At 59.1% G+C, this 16,031-nt stretch overlaps 1 protein-coding gene across 1 annotated transcript; it reads left to right on the forward strand.

Annotated features, from left to right (window-relative positions):
* Window positions 1–4,486: 4,486 nt before the first annotated feature.
* LBHD2 (LBH domain containing 2) lies at window positions 4,487–7,412 on the forward strand (the record flags this gene model as incomplete). Its single annotated transcript, XM_082618815.1, is given in 5 exon segments — window positions 4,487–4,555; window positions 6,101–6,131; window positions 6,134–6,257; window positions 6,259–6,274; window positions 7,335–7,412. Coding segments are annotated over 5 exon segments (318 nt in total).
* Window positions 7,413–16,031: the final 8,619 nt, after the last annotated feature.

Here is a 16,031-nt window from a genome sequence, read left to right on the forward strand (position 1 = left end):
GTGGCTCGCAGGCTGTAGAGCACAAGCTCAGTAGTTGTGGCTCACGGGCTTAGTTGCTCCGCATCCTGTGGGATCTTCCCGGACCAGGGCACGAACCCATGTCCCCTGCATTGGCAGGCGGATTCTTAACCACTATGCCACCAGGGAAGCCCTGTTTCCATGTCTTGGCTATTGTGATGTTTCCCTTTTTTGAACCATCAGACTGTGAATTCATCAGACTGTGAACACAGATGAGATCTTATTCATTTTGATGATCCCAGAACCCAGCGCTAGCACTGAGTAATAAGTGTTTACTATTTGTGTTTAATATTAAGATTTATTAATAAATAAATTCTTAGTTTATGAATGAATGGGCAGAAGAATGGTGAAAAGATGGGTGGATGGGTGAATGATGGAGATGCGTGGTGGAAAAAGAGAAGTGAGAATGATTTACTTCTGTTTATGTGTATGGATAACATAAGAATATAAGGAATAGATGAATTCATCTCAGAATGATGGGTGGGTAAGTTACTAAGTGGGTAGATGGTTGGTGGGGAATGAATGACTAGATGGGAGGTGAATTAATGGATGAGTGATGGATGCAATGGCAGAATGTGTGTGTGGTTGGGTGGATGGTGTATAGATAACGGTTGGATAAGAACTGGAAGGATGGTAGATAGTGGTGCTAGATGGTATATGGTAGGAAGATGGTGGATGCACCTACATAATGGTAGTTAAGTGATGATGAATAGATAAATAGACTGTAGATTGATAGATGGAGGGTGGGTGAATGTGGACACTAAATTGATGGATTGATGGATACTGAAATATCCATAGATAGTGGATGCATTACAGGTGATAGGTGGTGGGTCGTGGATGCTTGTTGGGTGAATGAATTACGGGAGTATGGATGGATGGTGGATAAATAGTAAGTGGGTGCTTGTGAAGGATCTAGCTGTAGAGAATGGATGGCAAGATGGTAGATAAATGTGAATGGATATATGATTGATGGATGGATCATCAATGGTGAACAAGTAAATGGTGGCTGGATGGTGCATGAATGGCAAATAAATGGATGGTTGCTAGGTCAATAGATAATGGTTTGTGTACTGTGGAAGTGTAGATGAAAGGTGGATGGTGGACAGATAATGAATGGGTGGATTCTGGATAGATAGGTGATGATTAGGTGATGAATGGATGATGGCTAAGTGATAAATGGCTACATCTTGGAATATAGATGCATGAAAGGTGAATGGTGGATGGGAAGATGGTGGAGAGATGGTAGATGGATGGTAGGTGGTCAGTGTACTGTAAATGCAGGGTTTAATGTATAGATAGAGGAAGATGGATAGATGGCAAATGGATAGTGAATGGATCATAAATGAATATGGATATTGAATGAATAGTGAATAAGGGATGGGGGATGATACACAGATAATGACTGGCTGGATGGTGAATGGATTGTAATGGTGGAGGAGTTATGGTGGATGAATGCTCACTGCTGTCTCTGTACTCCATCCCCAGCACCTAAAATAATGCTCGGTACATAGAGGGCACTCAGTAAGTTTTTCTAGAATGGATGAATATGGATGGGTGGTAGATGATACTTGAATGGGTTTTGGATGAATAATGAATTATGGATGATGAATGGATGATAGAGGATATTGTGAGATGGGCAATGAATAGATAGATATATGTGAATAGGGATAAGAGGTGGGTGAATGGTAGATGGCTAGTGGGTGGGGGATGGTAGATTATGGTTCATAGAAATACGAATGGATTAGGGAGGGGGCATGACTGGTGACTGAACTGTGAATGGGTGAATTGTGGCTGGCTGGCTGGAGGCTAATTGTTGGGTGGTGAATAAATTCAGACAAATAGACAGTAGATGGTAGATTGATGATTCACAGCTAGATATGTGGTGAATGGATAAATCATCAGTAGATGGACAGATAGTTGTTAAATATTGATGGAAAGCTGTTACATAGTGAATGATGGATATGTAGGTGGTGGATGGATGGGTGGTGAATTAATGTTGGACTGAAGGGTAGGTATTTTCATGATGTACTGATGCTTGGTAAATGGTGGGTGTGGTGGGGAATGGATGGATGCATGGTGGTTGGATGGTGGTTGAATGGTGGATAGTGAATGGATGGTAATTGGATGGTGGAAGTTAGGTGGTGGATTGTGGATGGGACAGATGTTGGTTTATTGAGGGAGGGTAGTGGATGGTAGATGGTCGATGTTGGGTGGTGGTTGAATGGTGATTGGATGGTAGAAGAGACATGAATAGATGGTGCATGGTAGATGACGGTGGTTGGATAAGTGGATGCTGAATGGTAGTGGATTGTGGATGTTGGATGGACGTTGGATGTTGGATAAATGATGGTGGATGTTAGGTGCCGGATGGTGGAAGGGTGGGGAATTATGTGGATCAGAGGTTAGGCATCTTGGCCTCAGGTGTCAGGCCTATCCACCAGGCTGAATGAGACTGATTGTCCCAAGGCTGTTTTGTTCCTTTGGGAGAATGGCATCAGGGGTAAAGAGGGGCCTGGTGCAGTGACCCCCGCACACACACACATGCACACACATACACACACACGCACACCTTGGCCCTCACACTTGAGTGTAGTCCTTGTCCTCTTCACTCCCCCTTCCAGTTGGAGGGCGTCCTCTATGTATCTGGCCTCCCCGAATTCTGCCCCCTGAATTCCTGCACCTCAAACTTGAGGCTGGGTGTCTCAGGTGACCAGGATCAGGTTCTGGGGGATGCGGTCTTGTCAAAGGGAGGATGAGGCCGGGGTGCTACCTGGGAGCTGGAGCTGGGAAGGGCGGTGGCCGGTAGCCGAGGGATGTGAGTGTGAATGAAGGGCCGGGCGACGCAGAGCCTGTGGGCGGAGACCGCGGGGGAGGAAGGGAGGGAGCGAGCCAAGGAGGGCGGGGCGGGGCGGGGCGGACAGCTCCGAGCCTGGCGTGGTAGCCCCGGCGCAGCATCCAGCGCGGGCAGGTGAGTGTGAGTGAGGCACAAGGGGCGCCCCCCCTCCTCACCCTTGTCCCGGGCGGGGCCCCGCGGGGAACCCGGGCGGCCAGGCGTGGCGTGGGTGGGAGAGGAGGAAGGGGCGAGTGGGGGGGGGGTGAGTCGGAGCTCCCTTGAGAAGAGGAGGGTGTGGGGACCACAGTCAGCCCTTGGCTGCTGGACGCTGCGCTTTGGGCAAGAACAGTATCTCTGGGGGCTGTGCGCGGCCATACCTGGCCCTACACACCTGGCAGCTGAGGGAGGTGTGGATGGTGGAGCCTTAGATGTGCGGATGCCCCACTGGCACTGGCCCCTGGCGCCGGGCTGCGGGGTGGCAGCCCTCAGGCATCTGCTGGCTGCCTGCTTGCCCCCTTGGCTCTATCACCGTCTCTACCACCCCTCCTCTCTCCTTCTCCATCTGCATAATCTCTCTGGGTCTGTTTCTGTCTTCTCTCTGTATCTCTCTTTCTCCAGTTCTATCAGCTCTGCGTTGTCTCTGTGGCCAGTGGGTTTTTCCTGCTTGTCCCTCTGGCTCTTTCTCGCATCTGTCTGAATCTCTGAGTCCACTTTCCTGGTCTCTGTCCTGGCTCCCCGGGCTCTAGTTGAGGTTCTGGGGTCCTGGGATGGGATCCCCCAAGAAGGGCTCCTCTGGAGGGACTGACCTGGGAGCATCAGCCTGGGGGAAGGGGCTTTCACAAGCTCTGGGATTGTGTGGAGGCTCAGGTGGGTATGCACTGGGATGCCCACTGCAGTGCATGGTCCCCTTGCAGCCTTCCCTGGGTCCCAGTGGGACTTCAGCTGACCTAAGCTGGGTGCTGGGTGAAAGAAACCTCGTTTCCCAGAAAGGCAGCCATCCTGTTTTGCTGGGTGGTCACAGGATCCCCTCCCCACAGCCCCAGGGCATCACCAGCATTCCAGCCTGCAGGTCAGTGCTCTCCCTCCCAGCACTCCTGCCCCTTGCACGTGGCTCCTGCTGTCCCCCCCAGCCAGCACCCAAATAGGTGTCTGCCTGCCAGAGCCCGCCCCCATTTCTGCCTCTGGACTAGTGCAGGTGGAGAGTCTGAGGCTGGTGCCCACGAGTCCTGGCAGGACCTCTCTTCCCAGAGCCCCTGCTGTGTGGTCTCTGGCGGGGCTCCCTTGCCCTTGTGCCTGGCTTGAGTGGGCATGGCCACATGCAGGCAGGAGGTCAGTTTCCCTTCGCCTTGGGTGTGCAGGGTGTCTGTTCTCAGGGAGGAACTGAGCGCTCCTGCCACCGCCCCACCGCAGCCTGGGCACACCATGTGGGACCTGTCCCTCAGCGCCCCCTCTGAGGGTGGGCTCAGGCAGGGAGCAGCAGCCTGGGCTGTGGGTGCTGGGCCTGGGGTGGGGCGAGTGTGGGCTGGAGTCGTCTGAAGCTTCCGGGAGGAGTGTGGGATCGAGCATCTGGCCCACAGCAGACACCCCGTTTCTGCTCCTTGTCTCACAACAGTGTCAGCAGCATGAGTGCCCCCCATGAGCGCCCCCCAGCCCGCCATGCCAGAGCTGAGCCCAGCTGAGGAGGCTGGAGGCCTGGCAGGAAAGGTATGCAGTGGGGACCCTGTGGTCTGCCACCCGGGAGCCCTGGCCTGCGACTCAGCGCATGCCTCAGTTTACCCATCTGGGTGGAGGAAGCGGTTCTCCTCTACGGGGGTCTGATCCTCAAAGCAGACCTTGCGCCCAAGACAGTCTGCTCTCCGCTGGGTGAGGCCATGCCAGGGTCCCCTGCCCTTAGCGCTACTTTTCCGGGGGGTATTGATGGAGCTGAAAAGTGAGGTCCCTGCCTAAGGGGTGCCGTCCTGAAATCCTGAGTGCTGGCGTTGGGCTCTTCTCATTGTTGGGGGCAGTGGGACCAGAGTGGGGGGACCAGCCCAGAGCTGCATGAGGGCCAGTCTGGAGCCTGGGCTTGCCCTCCTGGCGGGGCAGATGGGGAGGGTGGACACCTAACTCCACGGGCCCGGATCACCTTCCCCCACTGTCTGGGCAGAGGAGCGACCCTGAGCGGGGACCAGCAGGGTTTCCTGGAGGAGGGCAGGAAGGAGAATGGCGGGGTGGGATGGGGGGCGAGGGATTCCCAGAGGGGGAAGGAGCCCCTGGGCTGGCAAGGCCAGCAGGAGGTCCAGTCATCGGGCCATGCTGGGGTCCCTGCTCTGATTCCGCAGATGTCCCAGCCTAGTCACACCTGTTTTCACACTTAAGGGTCACCTGTGGTACTTTGTTAAAATGCTGTTTCCTGGGCCCCCACCCAGAGAGTGCATTTAAACACTGTTCAGATGGTTCTGCTGGGGGGACTCAGGGCCATTTAACAAAGTCCTGTCAGCTGTGTGCCTGCCCGTCCTCCATGCACCTTTGGGGGAAGGCAGACACGCACCAAGCAGCTCCCCTTCTGGGTAAAAGAAGGGGGGCGTGGGGAGCTCCAGGAAGGGGACCAGCCCAGGCAAAGGCACGGACACAGGTGGGTTGGTGCAGGGAAGTCAGGGCTGCTGTGGCGCCGGGCCGGAGGCCTGTGCGCCGGCACTGGTGGCTGGGGCCTCCACCTTGGAAGTCCTAGAATGGGAGGCGGAGATGCTGAGGGCACCAGGAGAGCTTGAGGAGGCAGCCCCCGCATGGCGGCTCCTGTAGGCACTCAACAATGAGCCCGGAGCAAGTCACTCGGGTTGCCATGGCAACAGCTTCCCAGCTCCTCCAAGCTGGGGAGGAGGCCGACCCCAGGAAGGGGCTGTGCAGGATACCGGAGACAGCTGGGGATGCACAAAAGCCTTGAGCTCGCTCACCGTGTGACCTTGGCCTTCTGGTCTCAGGCTGCTGTTTGTGAAATGGGCCTAAGGGCTGAGCCCAGGTGGGTCCTGTGTTGCCCCAGGGAGAGCCCGCAATCGCAGGTGCTGAGTGCCCCAGCTCCCGCGGCGGGATGGGGGAGGGGCCGGGACCCTCTGGGGGATGTGCATGTATGCGCATGTGCTCTCCTGGCCCTGAAGACTGGGAGGGATGGGCCCCCCCCCACTCTCCCAGTGGACAGTGCAGGACAGGCGTGGCAGGGAGTGGGGAGCCCAGGCCTGGCGTTGCCTTGACCCCCACCCACCCTCCCTGCAGGCCATGGTGGGTGCCCGGGAGAAGGGCCCTCGGTGGGCCAGCGGCTGCCCTCAATCGTGGTGGAGCCCGGCGAGGGGGGTGCCGTGGCGAGCGGGGAGCTGCGTTGGCCTCCGGAGGGCGCCCAGAGGGGGTCCGCCCAGAGCCAGGCTGCTGCTGCTGAGTGAGGGGCTGCCTGTAGGGGTCCCGAGAGGAGTCAGGAGCCGGGTCCCCCACCCTCCAGCCTGCCCGCACCCGTCCATCTGCCTGCCCTGTGAGCTTCTGCTCAGCGCTTAAGCGCTGCCTGGTCTGCCCCTCTCTCTGTCACCGTCCCCCTCCCATCGGCACATGAGGTCCCCTCATCCGCTGTGTGGCCCCTGGCCTGGCACACAGGTATGTGTCTGTTCTCACCCCTCGCCACCCGGTCCCGTCCCCTCTCCCCTCGCCCTCACGATTCATTACCTTTGGGACAGGCATGCATTGCCTATCAGGGCCTGCGCGGGGTAAGGGTATGGGTGCGAGGCCGGGGAGATGGGCCCTGGTGGGAGGTGCCTGTCTTGGCATGGGCGCCCTGGTTAAAGGCTGAGGGGCTGCCAGAGCCAGGGGAGCTTCTGGGAGGGGGATGTGGGCAGGAGAGGGGTCAGCCAGGAGCCAGCTCTGTGGTGCAGGAGAAACAGCAGGCTGGGCAGGAGGGCCTCTGTGGAGGGTGCATGAGGGGTGAGTTGTGCCCTGGGCAGCTTTGTCCCCTGGAGACCCCTGGGGAGTCTGTCCCAGGGAATTCAGCCTCAGCTGGAGCTGCTTGACACCCTGCCTGCTGGTTCCTCCTCCCCAGAGGTCAGCTCCCCGCCCCCACTGCAGCCCTCCCTGGTCCGCAGTCCCCTTGCAGCTGGGGCCCAGAAGGAGCCTGTCGGTGCCGTACCGTCCACCTCTCCCCAGACTCCCCTCAGCCTCTGTCAGGTCTGTCCAGGGTCCGCCCCTTGGGTAACCAGTGACACGTGGGCTCTGGGGAGGTCCCTGGGCCTCCTCCCAATCTCTGGTGGCCATGCCAGGGGTGGAGGTGCTGCTGCTCCCAGAGCCTGGCCCCATCCCCCCTCTCTCGCCCAGGACCACGCGCCCAGCACCTCCTCCTCCCCTTCACCTGTGGGGAACTTGGGGCCTGCCCCACCCTCGCACATTTCCTCGCAGACCTGTCGGGAACGCATCGCCCACCAACACGGAGGCCCTTGTGCTTCTGCAGCCTCCCCCACCGCGTCTGCTGGGAGCACCAGGGAAGGTTCCAGATGACACTGGCAGCAAGTGTGCCAGCTCTGAGGACCAGTCCGCCTGCACCCAGTGATGGGACAAGGACATGGCCAGATTCCACTATCCCTGGGCTCTGACAGCTGAGAGGGCCTCAGCCCCAGAGCGGCTGGGCTGATGCTTAGAGCAGCCTGGGCCTGCCCGGGCGCCCAGCAGGCAGAGCTGAGCTACCACCTCACCAGCTCCGCCAGCACTGCAAGCCCCTGCCCTCTCCCGTCCACGGCCCAGGGTCCGGATCACACCCCTCCTCGTTCTCTGGTTGGAAGCAGAAATAAAGCCTCTTCCTGGTGGTCAGGAGGCGCGCTTGGTGGGGATTCGAGGAGCTAAGGACAATTTTGGTTCTGCCAGTGGCCTTCCAGGCAAGGGCCTCTGTTCAGAGCCCATGCTGACCAGACCAGAGTGCCCAGTGAGTGACCACTGGGTGTTCCACTGGGGGTGAGGGTGGCTGGCGGGACTGTCGTGTTTGCTGCTCTGGCGCCCTGCCTAGGGCCCTCTGCTCTGCTCGGCCTCAGCTGAGGCTGTCCAAGGCAAAACCAGCTTCCTCTATGTGGCCTCCCCACCTCCTCGGGGCCTCCAGCCCTGGCTGGACCCCAAGGCAGGACTTCTTCTGTCCCCCACTACCCACTCTGGGTGCAGTAGGGCACAGGAATGGTACATGGGTGGGGTGCACTATTCCAGCTTGAATCTTATGAAATCTTTGCGTAATCCCATTGTATGGATGAGGAAGCTGAGGTGTGAAGCGAGGTGCCCAAGGCTAGTGCTGGCCACGGCTATGACGGGATCCCTGAAGTTGGGAAGCCACTGATCCAGCCAGAGTGCCCATGTGGGAGATTGGGTAGCACCTCCTTCTGAGCCACGCGAGGGCCCTATCCCTCCATGGGGTACAGCGACATCGTTTCTTGGCTCTGCTGGCCGGTTGGGGTGGGCCTGGGGCGCAGAAACCTGATCACTGCCTGGACCCACTCCCCAGCTGTGCCACCCTCCCTCCCATCATCTCAACCTGGCCCCCTGCTCTCAGCCAGGCTGACCCAGGCCTGAGGAAGCTCAGGGCCTGGCAAGGGGGAGCCCTGCATAAATGTTAGCGCAACAAATCCACAGGCCCAGGTGGGTGGTAGCGTGAGGTCTTGGTGAGCCTGGAGGAGGAGGTGGGAGACACAGGCCCCTCTGTTCTTTCCTGGAGGCCTTGCTAACCTCCAGGATGAATAAGGCACTTTCTCCTACCCGCCTTCTTTCTAAAAATAGCCCACCCCCCAAATGCAGGAGAGGTGGGAGGTGAAGTGCAGAAGTTTGCCTGGCAGCCTGCTTTAATTTTAAACCTGTGGCCAGTACACAGGCCCAGGATGGCTCCTCTTAGGAGGGGGTTGGGCTGTCGTTCAAGGTCCTGCCCCTCTTCCTCCACAGGCCCTTCCTGTCGGCTCCACAAGGGCGCAGGGGGCAGACACTTCACAGGAAGCCTTGCCAGGACTTGCTGACACAAGGGATTCGGTCGAGGGCCTGAGCAAGCAGGAGCCATTTCCGGGTTCCTGGTGTGGAATGCAGGGGAGGGGCGGGACGACGGTGCCATTTACTGAGATTTCATCCTCGCCCCTCCCAGGCAGAGTGTTGCAGGCATTTAAACGCGACTTTCTCAAGGTCCCACAGCTGACAAAGCCCCGGCTGGGACAGAATCCCAGGTGCGCCTGAGACCTAAGCCCTGGCGGTGCCCACAGCGGCGCTCTGGAGCTCACCGCCTAACAGGGCAGGTCTTGGGTGGAGGCGACCCGTAACTGGAGGTCCCGGGTCCCCGTCGTGCCCCGTGAGCTGGGGAATAGTGGGGTGTCAGGCCCGGGGAGGCAGCCCAGTGGGGGTGATCTTCACCCTGTGGGTCTGCTGTCCCGCACAACGCAGGGCCTCGGCCCTTAAAGACCAGCAGGCTGTGGGCTTCCCTGGTGGCGCAGTGGTTGAGAGTCCGCCTGCCGGTGCAAGGGACACGGGTTCGTACCCCGGTCTGGGAGGATCCCACATGCCGCGGAGCGGCTGGGCCCGTAAGCCATGGCCACTGAGCCTGTGCGTCCGGAGCCTGTGCTCTGCAACGGGAGAGGCCACGACAGTGAGAGGCCCGCGAACCCCCCCCACAAAAAAAGACCAGCAGGCTGAGACCACGCACACAGCGACTGACCCGCGAGCTTGCGTGTAACTGCAGGGGGCGGTGCCAGACACATATGCTCCGCCCACCGACAACCTCGCCCCGCCCCCAGAGGCCCCGCCCCCAGCACGCAGGAGCTGGCCAACCTAAACTTTGCAACATCGGCCTCGGAGAGATTGAGGCTCAGAGACAGACACTAACCCCTGCCCAGGCCCACAGCCGGTTAGGGGCAGAGGCTGGAGCCTTGGTGTCCTGTTCTCAGGCTGGTCTCTGCCCTGGACCCGGCGGCAGTGTAAGTGGAATTTGCCGCTTTGGGCCTCTACATTCAGCGTGTAGTAGCCTGGCTCCCCAGGAACCCCTAGGACAGGCAAGCATCTGGTGGTGTGGTCCTTCTCCCTCCCTTCCTGCCCTGGGTGCCAGGTCCTCTGCTGAGGTGAGCCCACTGGACCCCAACAACAACCCCATTTTATGGAGGAATAACCTGAGGCTGAGTCAGAAATGCCTCTCCCAGGGCTGTGCAGCCCAACATGGGGCAGAGGAATTGTTCTCTTCTTGGGCTCCCCAGCTGTGCCACCGCTTCCCAACTGCCCCCTCTGCTCGGCCTTCTCCTGACCCGGGCCAGACCGGCCCTGTGCCCAAGGCTCCTCTGAGACAAGGCTGGGACTTTTCCAAAGGGATTTTACTGAGAAAGCTGGGGGGAAACAACATGGAAATAGAGTAAAAGAAACAGCACAGCCTCATGCTGAAAAGTGGGCATGGGTTTGGGCAGGGGTGGGGTGCAGCTGGGAGTTGGGGAGAGGTCTGGGGGCAACCCTCTAGGCCTGGGCACCACCAACTTTTTTAGGGACCTGTCTTATGAGTGGAGGTGACCTACATTGGAAGGTCCCAGCACTCACATGTGCCCCGTGACCTGGAGAACAGGAGGGGCGGAACAAGGAGCCCCCAGAGTCCACCAGGGCCCTGCCCCATGGGAAGACCCAGTCCTCAGAGGCAGAGATCTCGGCTGCAAGCCTAGCCTCTTCCTTGCCAAATGTGTGGCCGTGAGCAGGTCCCTATGCCTTTCTGAGTAGGTGTCCCAGTGCAATATGGGTGGAGACCAGCTACCCCACGGGGCCCCAGGACTTCCACCGAAGAGCCCTGGGTGGTCACCTCGAGGACCCCCCCTCCCCTTCTGTCTCTTGAGTTGTGCTTGCCCCTGTCATCTCTTAGTCTCTGACAGTTGGAGACACATGGGACAGGAGGCCACTGGGCAGGCTGGCCTGAGCGGGGGAGGGGGGGGAAAGGCCCACCCAACCAGCGGGGTGCCTCATAGGCTTGAGCTGGGACTCTTATGGCCCCACTTCACAGAGGGGAACCCAGGGCTCTGGGAGCTAATGACTCAAGAGAAAACTAGAGGGCTTCCTGGAGGAGGTGCTGGCATCTCCAGGTACAACTTGGTCCATGTGCAGATGTCAGCAAGGTATTGCAGCATCTCAGCTGCCTTCCAATCTGTTATGGGCTGGATTTTGTCCGCAAAAAGTGTTTATGTTGAAGTCTTAGCTCCCCGTACCTCAGAATGTGACTGTATTTGGAGGTGGGTCTTTGTAGAGAGTGACTGAGTTAAAATGAGCCCATCTTGGTGGGTCCTAATCCAACATGGCCTTATAAGGGGGGGCATTAGGACACAGACCCACAGAGGGCTGACCACGTGAAGATACAGGGAGAAGACGGCCGTCCACAAGCCACAGAGAGAAGCCTCAGGAGAAACCAGCCCTGTCAACACCTTGATCTGGGACCTTGCAGCCTCCAGAACTGTGAGAAAATAAATGTCTGCTGTTTAAGGCCCCCAGCCCATGGTACCGCGTGACGGCAGCCCCGGGGCGGCTCAGGGGCTTGTGTCTGCTCCCTTCAGAACGCTGCCCAGAGCACCCCCCCGCTCTGCCCCACGCCCCTGGGGCTCCGGCCCGAGTGAACAGGCCTGGATCTGTCCTCTCTGGATTTTCCCTAAGTTTTTTTCCCTAGGACGCCAGCAGCGGAATCCCCCGAGGAAGGTGTCGGGCCAGCCTCTCCTCAGTGACCCTCCACACAAAATGTCTTTAGCTGGAGCCACCTTGGAGGAGTGGGACCTGTGCTCCTGGCCGATCAGGCTCAGGCCCATCTCCTCACCTTCCCTCATGGGCTGACCCCTGCTATCCCTCCTGTCCCTGAGCATAATCCTATCTGTCCTCGAGGGCCCCTCTCCTTCTTCCAGCTCCTGGCAGGTGGCCTACAATGTTCCCTTTGCTGTCGCTGTGTCCCCCCCATTTCTGCCCTCGGGGATCTCAGCGCCAGGCAGGGCACAGGGCTGGCGCTGGCGACTCTGCCCTGGAGGGAGGTGTCCTTCTGGGCTTGGCCACTGTGGGCTGGGTACCCCCTTCCAGCCAGCTGGAGCCCGCTGCCTCTGGCCTCAGTCTGACCAGCCCTCCCCAGCAGTGTCCACCCCCTCCACGGCCTCCGGAGTGCTGCTTCCTCGTCCCTCCCCTCCACGGCCCCTGGCCTGAGCCTGAGCCCTGCACTGCCAGGAGTCAAAGGTTGGAGTGATTGCCTCTGGAGTGGGAAGGGGGTGGGAGCATTTCTACAAGTGAAAGCATGGGGCTGTGGTGGAGGGTGGGGCTGGGGGGGTGGCTGGGGGCCGTGGCCAGTTTGGCGGTAGCTGGGGAGTCCCAGCTGTGGGTCACTCGCTCTGGCTGCTCCAGAGGCCCCAGCGCCTAGGCCCCGCTCTGAGGCCCCAGCTCGGCCGGCTTCTCCTGGCAGCCCTGCTCTGTTTGGGGCCCAGTGTCTACTCACCCGGCAGGTATGTCTGTGCAGGTGGGGCCGGAGGGCCACGGGGGTGCTCTGGGGAGTAGGCGGGGACTCAAGGGGCTGAGGACAATTCTGGTTCTGCTAGTGGCCTTCCAGGCTGAGCACCCCGGCTCAGAGCCCAGGCCAGAATGTCAGCTCCAATCACAGTGATACACGCATGCACACATGCACACACACCACACAGAGATAGAAAGCATACAGACATGAACATGCAGACATGTAGACCTACATGGACTCACGAACAGAACTACTCACAGACACTCTGAGGCACACGTTCTGGAACAGAGGCACACACCTACCGGGAGACACACTCAGGTTAACACATAGTTGTGCAAAACCCGTATGCACAAAGTAGTGGCACACCTATGGGCTGATGCGCCTACATGAAATTGCTTATCTGTTTTCCTTGGGCACCTGCCATGTACCAGCCCTGACTGGAGGCTGGGTCAGGCCCACCCTCTGCCCCGGGGGGGTTCCTGGTCAAGAGGCAGATGCCCCAAACCCTGTAAGTGTCCCGAGCCTTGGGAGAAGGTGTGCCCAGGGCAGGAACCAGGCCCAGAGCAGGAGGCACTGACCATGGTCTGGGGCTCAGCTGGTTGGAGAAAGCTTCTTGGGGGAGGAGCCACATGTGCTGAGCCTTGAAGGAGTCAGCAGCTGGAGAAGGCGGGGGTGAGGTCACAGTTGGCAGAGGGAACAGTCTGTACAAAGGTGTGGAGGAGAGGTGAGTGTGTCCAAGTGATCAGAGTGGGTGAGTGAGTAGATGAAACTGGAGGGGCCAGTTAGGACGGGTCTTGAACTCCCAGCGAAGGAGCCTGTGCTTCTCCCGAGGGTGATGGCAGCCCAGGGTGGGGAGAGGGGTTATGTTTTGTTGCTATTAAAAAGGGAAGCCTTTTAAGTGCCTTTTAAAAATAGGCTTTTCTGGAGTATAGGAAAGCTATTTCTAAGCAGACGATCATATCACCTCCAAATAATGACATTTTTTATCAGGTCCTTCCCAATATTTATACTTCTGATTCATTTTCTTGCCTTATTGCCTTCGCTAGTTCTTCTAGGCAAATGCTGAATAGTGTGAGAACACATGCTTGTCTTCTTCCTTATTTCAGGAGAAGAACCTTACCTTGCAAGGAAGGGTTTTAAGGGAGGTTTATGTTTTGGCAAGACCCCCCATTGCTCTGACGAGATGGGTTCCAAGGGGTCTAGGAAGGAGTACAGTTAGGACCTGTGATCAGGTGATGGGGGGTGGCAGGTGGGAGGTATGAGGGAGACACAGTCCTCTGCCCGAGGTGGCTACTTTGGAGCTTCGAAGGATGGGGTGATGGTCCAGGCCTAGGGTAGGTGGAGAGGCTGGGAGTGGGAAGGGCACCACGGGATACCTGGGAGGAGATGCTATAGGAGGACAGGCCTAGGAAAAGGGGGTGGAAGCTGGGGCTGGGGATAGCAAGTGGTGGGGGAAGCCCAGACTTGACTTCTTGGTCACAGATAGGGTGGCCCCAGATGGGAGCTTCCAGTGACCATGTCTTCTGGGTGACATTCTTGCCCCTGCCACTGGCCCTGCAGTGGGTGCCTTGGCCTGACCTGGAGAACATGGGGCCCAGGGCTCAGGCTAGGCCTGGGCCTCCTGGGCCTTGAAGCTCATCCAGCACCGAGTCCGAGGCACAGGGGCCAGGGTCTCTGAACACTCAGGGCAATGGGACAGAGAGAAAGAGAGCCAGAGAGAGGCCCCATGGGTGGGGAGGCAGACACGGGGCAGGGGCCAAGGTAGAGTCAGCAAGGAGTCTGCAGCCCAGAAGACACCAGCGTGACGCCTGGCCAGGCCAGCCCAGGCAGGGGGTGACCCTTACATTGATGGTTCACTCCTCCTCCAGGCTGGCTCTGGGGTGATGGGGAGGGGGTACAAGAACAGAGGTCCCCAGGCCAGTGAGGAGGCCCCACCACCACAGGGACAGTCCGAGGGCCTGATGAGCAGACAGGTGGTGCAGCACAGCCCAAGGACTCCTCGGAGGTGGAGGCACCTGCACCCGAGGCTCTGAAGACCGGGTCAGATTCGGGGAGCAGAGGTGGAGGCTGGGAGAAGCAGCAGCCTGAGCAGGAGGTGGGAGGCTGGACAGGCAAGAGGCAGCTGGTGAGGCTGGATGGGTGCAGGTCAAGGGGGCCCAGAAGTGAGGCTGCAGAAGGTTCGGCCCAGGATGGGGGGCTTCGAACGCCAGGCTGTGGGGCTCAGGCTTGGCCTGAGGGCTGCGGAGAGCCACGGAAGGGCTTAAAGCAGGAGAGTGACCGGGTTGACTTGTGCCTTGTGAAGGTCAAGAATGACTTGGGAAGCTGCAGAAGCGGGGTTCAGGGAGCAGCGGGCAGAGGGACCCGCTGGGGGCCTCGAGGGGCCTTCAGTGCAGCTCTGACTTGGGACGAGGGTGGTTGAGCAGGGTAGGTGGGCTCCAAGTCTCTGCCTCTGTAACCTCCCAGGAGACCCAGCCGCCAGCTGCCCCTCCTCCCCCAGAATTTGCCTCTAGGCTTCCTGGGAGAACTTCAAGTCCGACGCCGCTCCGGGCATCTGGAGCTGACCCCACCTTCCGAACCTCTGCCAGGAGAAAGGGCTCCTCGGGCAGCAGGGCTTGCTGATGCCGGGAGACACAGGAGTCCAGCCTCTGCTCCCAGGGTCCTTGACAGACCTGGGCTGGCCCAGGCTCCCCACCAGGAGCTGTGTGGCTTAAGGCAAGACCCTGTCCCTCTCTGAGCCTGTTTCCTCATGTATGAAATGCGGTGAACGACACCCTGCCACTTTGTTATCATGGGGATCTGACGTGTGCCGGGCATTGGGCTGAGTACGCAGTGGGTGCTTACTAAGTGTGATCTCTGCCCAACCAAGGTAGGCCAGCTTGTCCTTCCCCCACACTCCCTGGAGACAGAGCCTGGAGCACAGCAGGCTGGGCACAGCTGGAATGGCTTTCTTCATCACCACACCTGCCCCTGCTGGGCACTGGGGGACACTGGGGGTGGGGGTGGAGCAGTGGGTGGAGGGGATGGCCGGCTCCTGTGACAATGCTCCCTGCCGTTGGGCTGGTCTGCGGGCAGGGTCCCCGAGTCCGGGCACCAGGGGAGGACAATGACCTGTGGCCAGGGTGGGGCTGATAAGGCCCCCGTTAATCACCTGAGCCTGCCCCTCCCTCAGTGGGGCCTCCTTCCAGCAGCTCAGTGGCCTCTGGGAGAGGAAAGTAGGCCTCAGCGGACCCCCTGCATGTCTGACGCCCGCACAGACATCTCGCTGGCGGGCATGAAGGGGTGGATAGGGGTCTGGGTCCTGCCCATCCTGGTGTCAAACTGAGGCCTGGGGAGAGGCCATTCCTGCCCACTACCACCCAAGAGTCAGGTGCTGGCTCCAGCCTGGCCTTTGTCCCCATGGTGGGGGGTGACCTGGGGATGGGGGGTCTCAGCCTCTGGTTGGTCAGTGACTTCAGCAGGTCCTGCCCTTCTTTGGGCCCCAGTTTCTTCAAGGCTAAAGTGAGACCTTGCTGGCCCCCCACCATCTCCAACCCCTCTTAACACAATGGGGTGGGTGGGAGGTTCCAGCAAGCCAAGAAGTTTCTCTCCTTTCTTCCACCCCTAGCTTAACCTAAAGGCAGAAAGTCAAACACAGCCAGGCTGGGCGGAAAGGGGGTGGGGTGTGGGCGGAGCCTGGGAGAGCCTGGGTGGTAAGGGCCCCGAGCTCGGGGTGGG

The sequence above is a fragment of the Mesoplodon mirus genome, assembly GCF_964341445.2.
Source record: "Mesoplodon mirus genome assembly, chromosome: 4".
Classification (NCBI taxonomy): Eukaryota; Metazoa; Chordata; class Mammalia; order Artiodactyla; family Ziphiidae; genus Mesoplodon; species Mesoplodon mirus.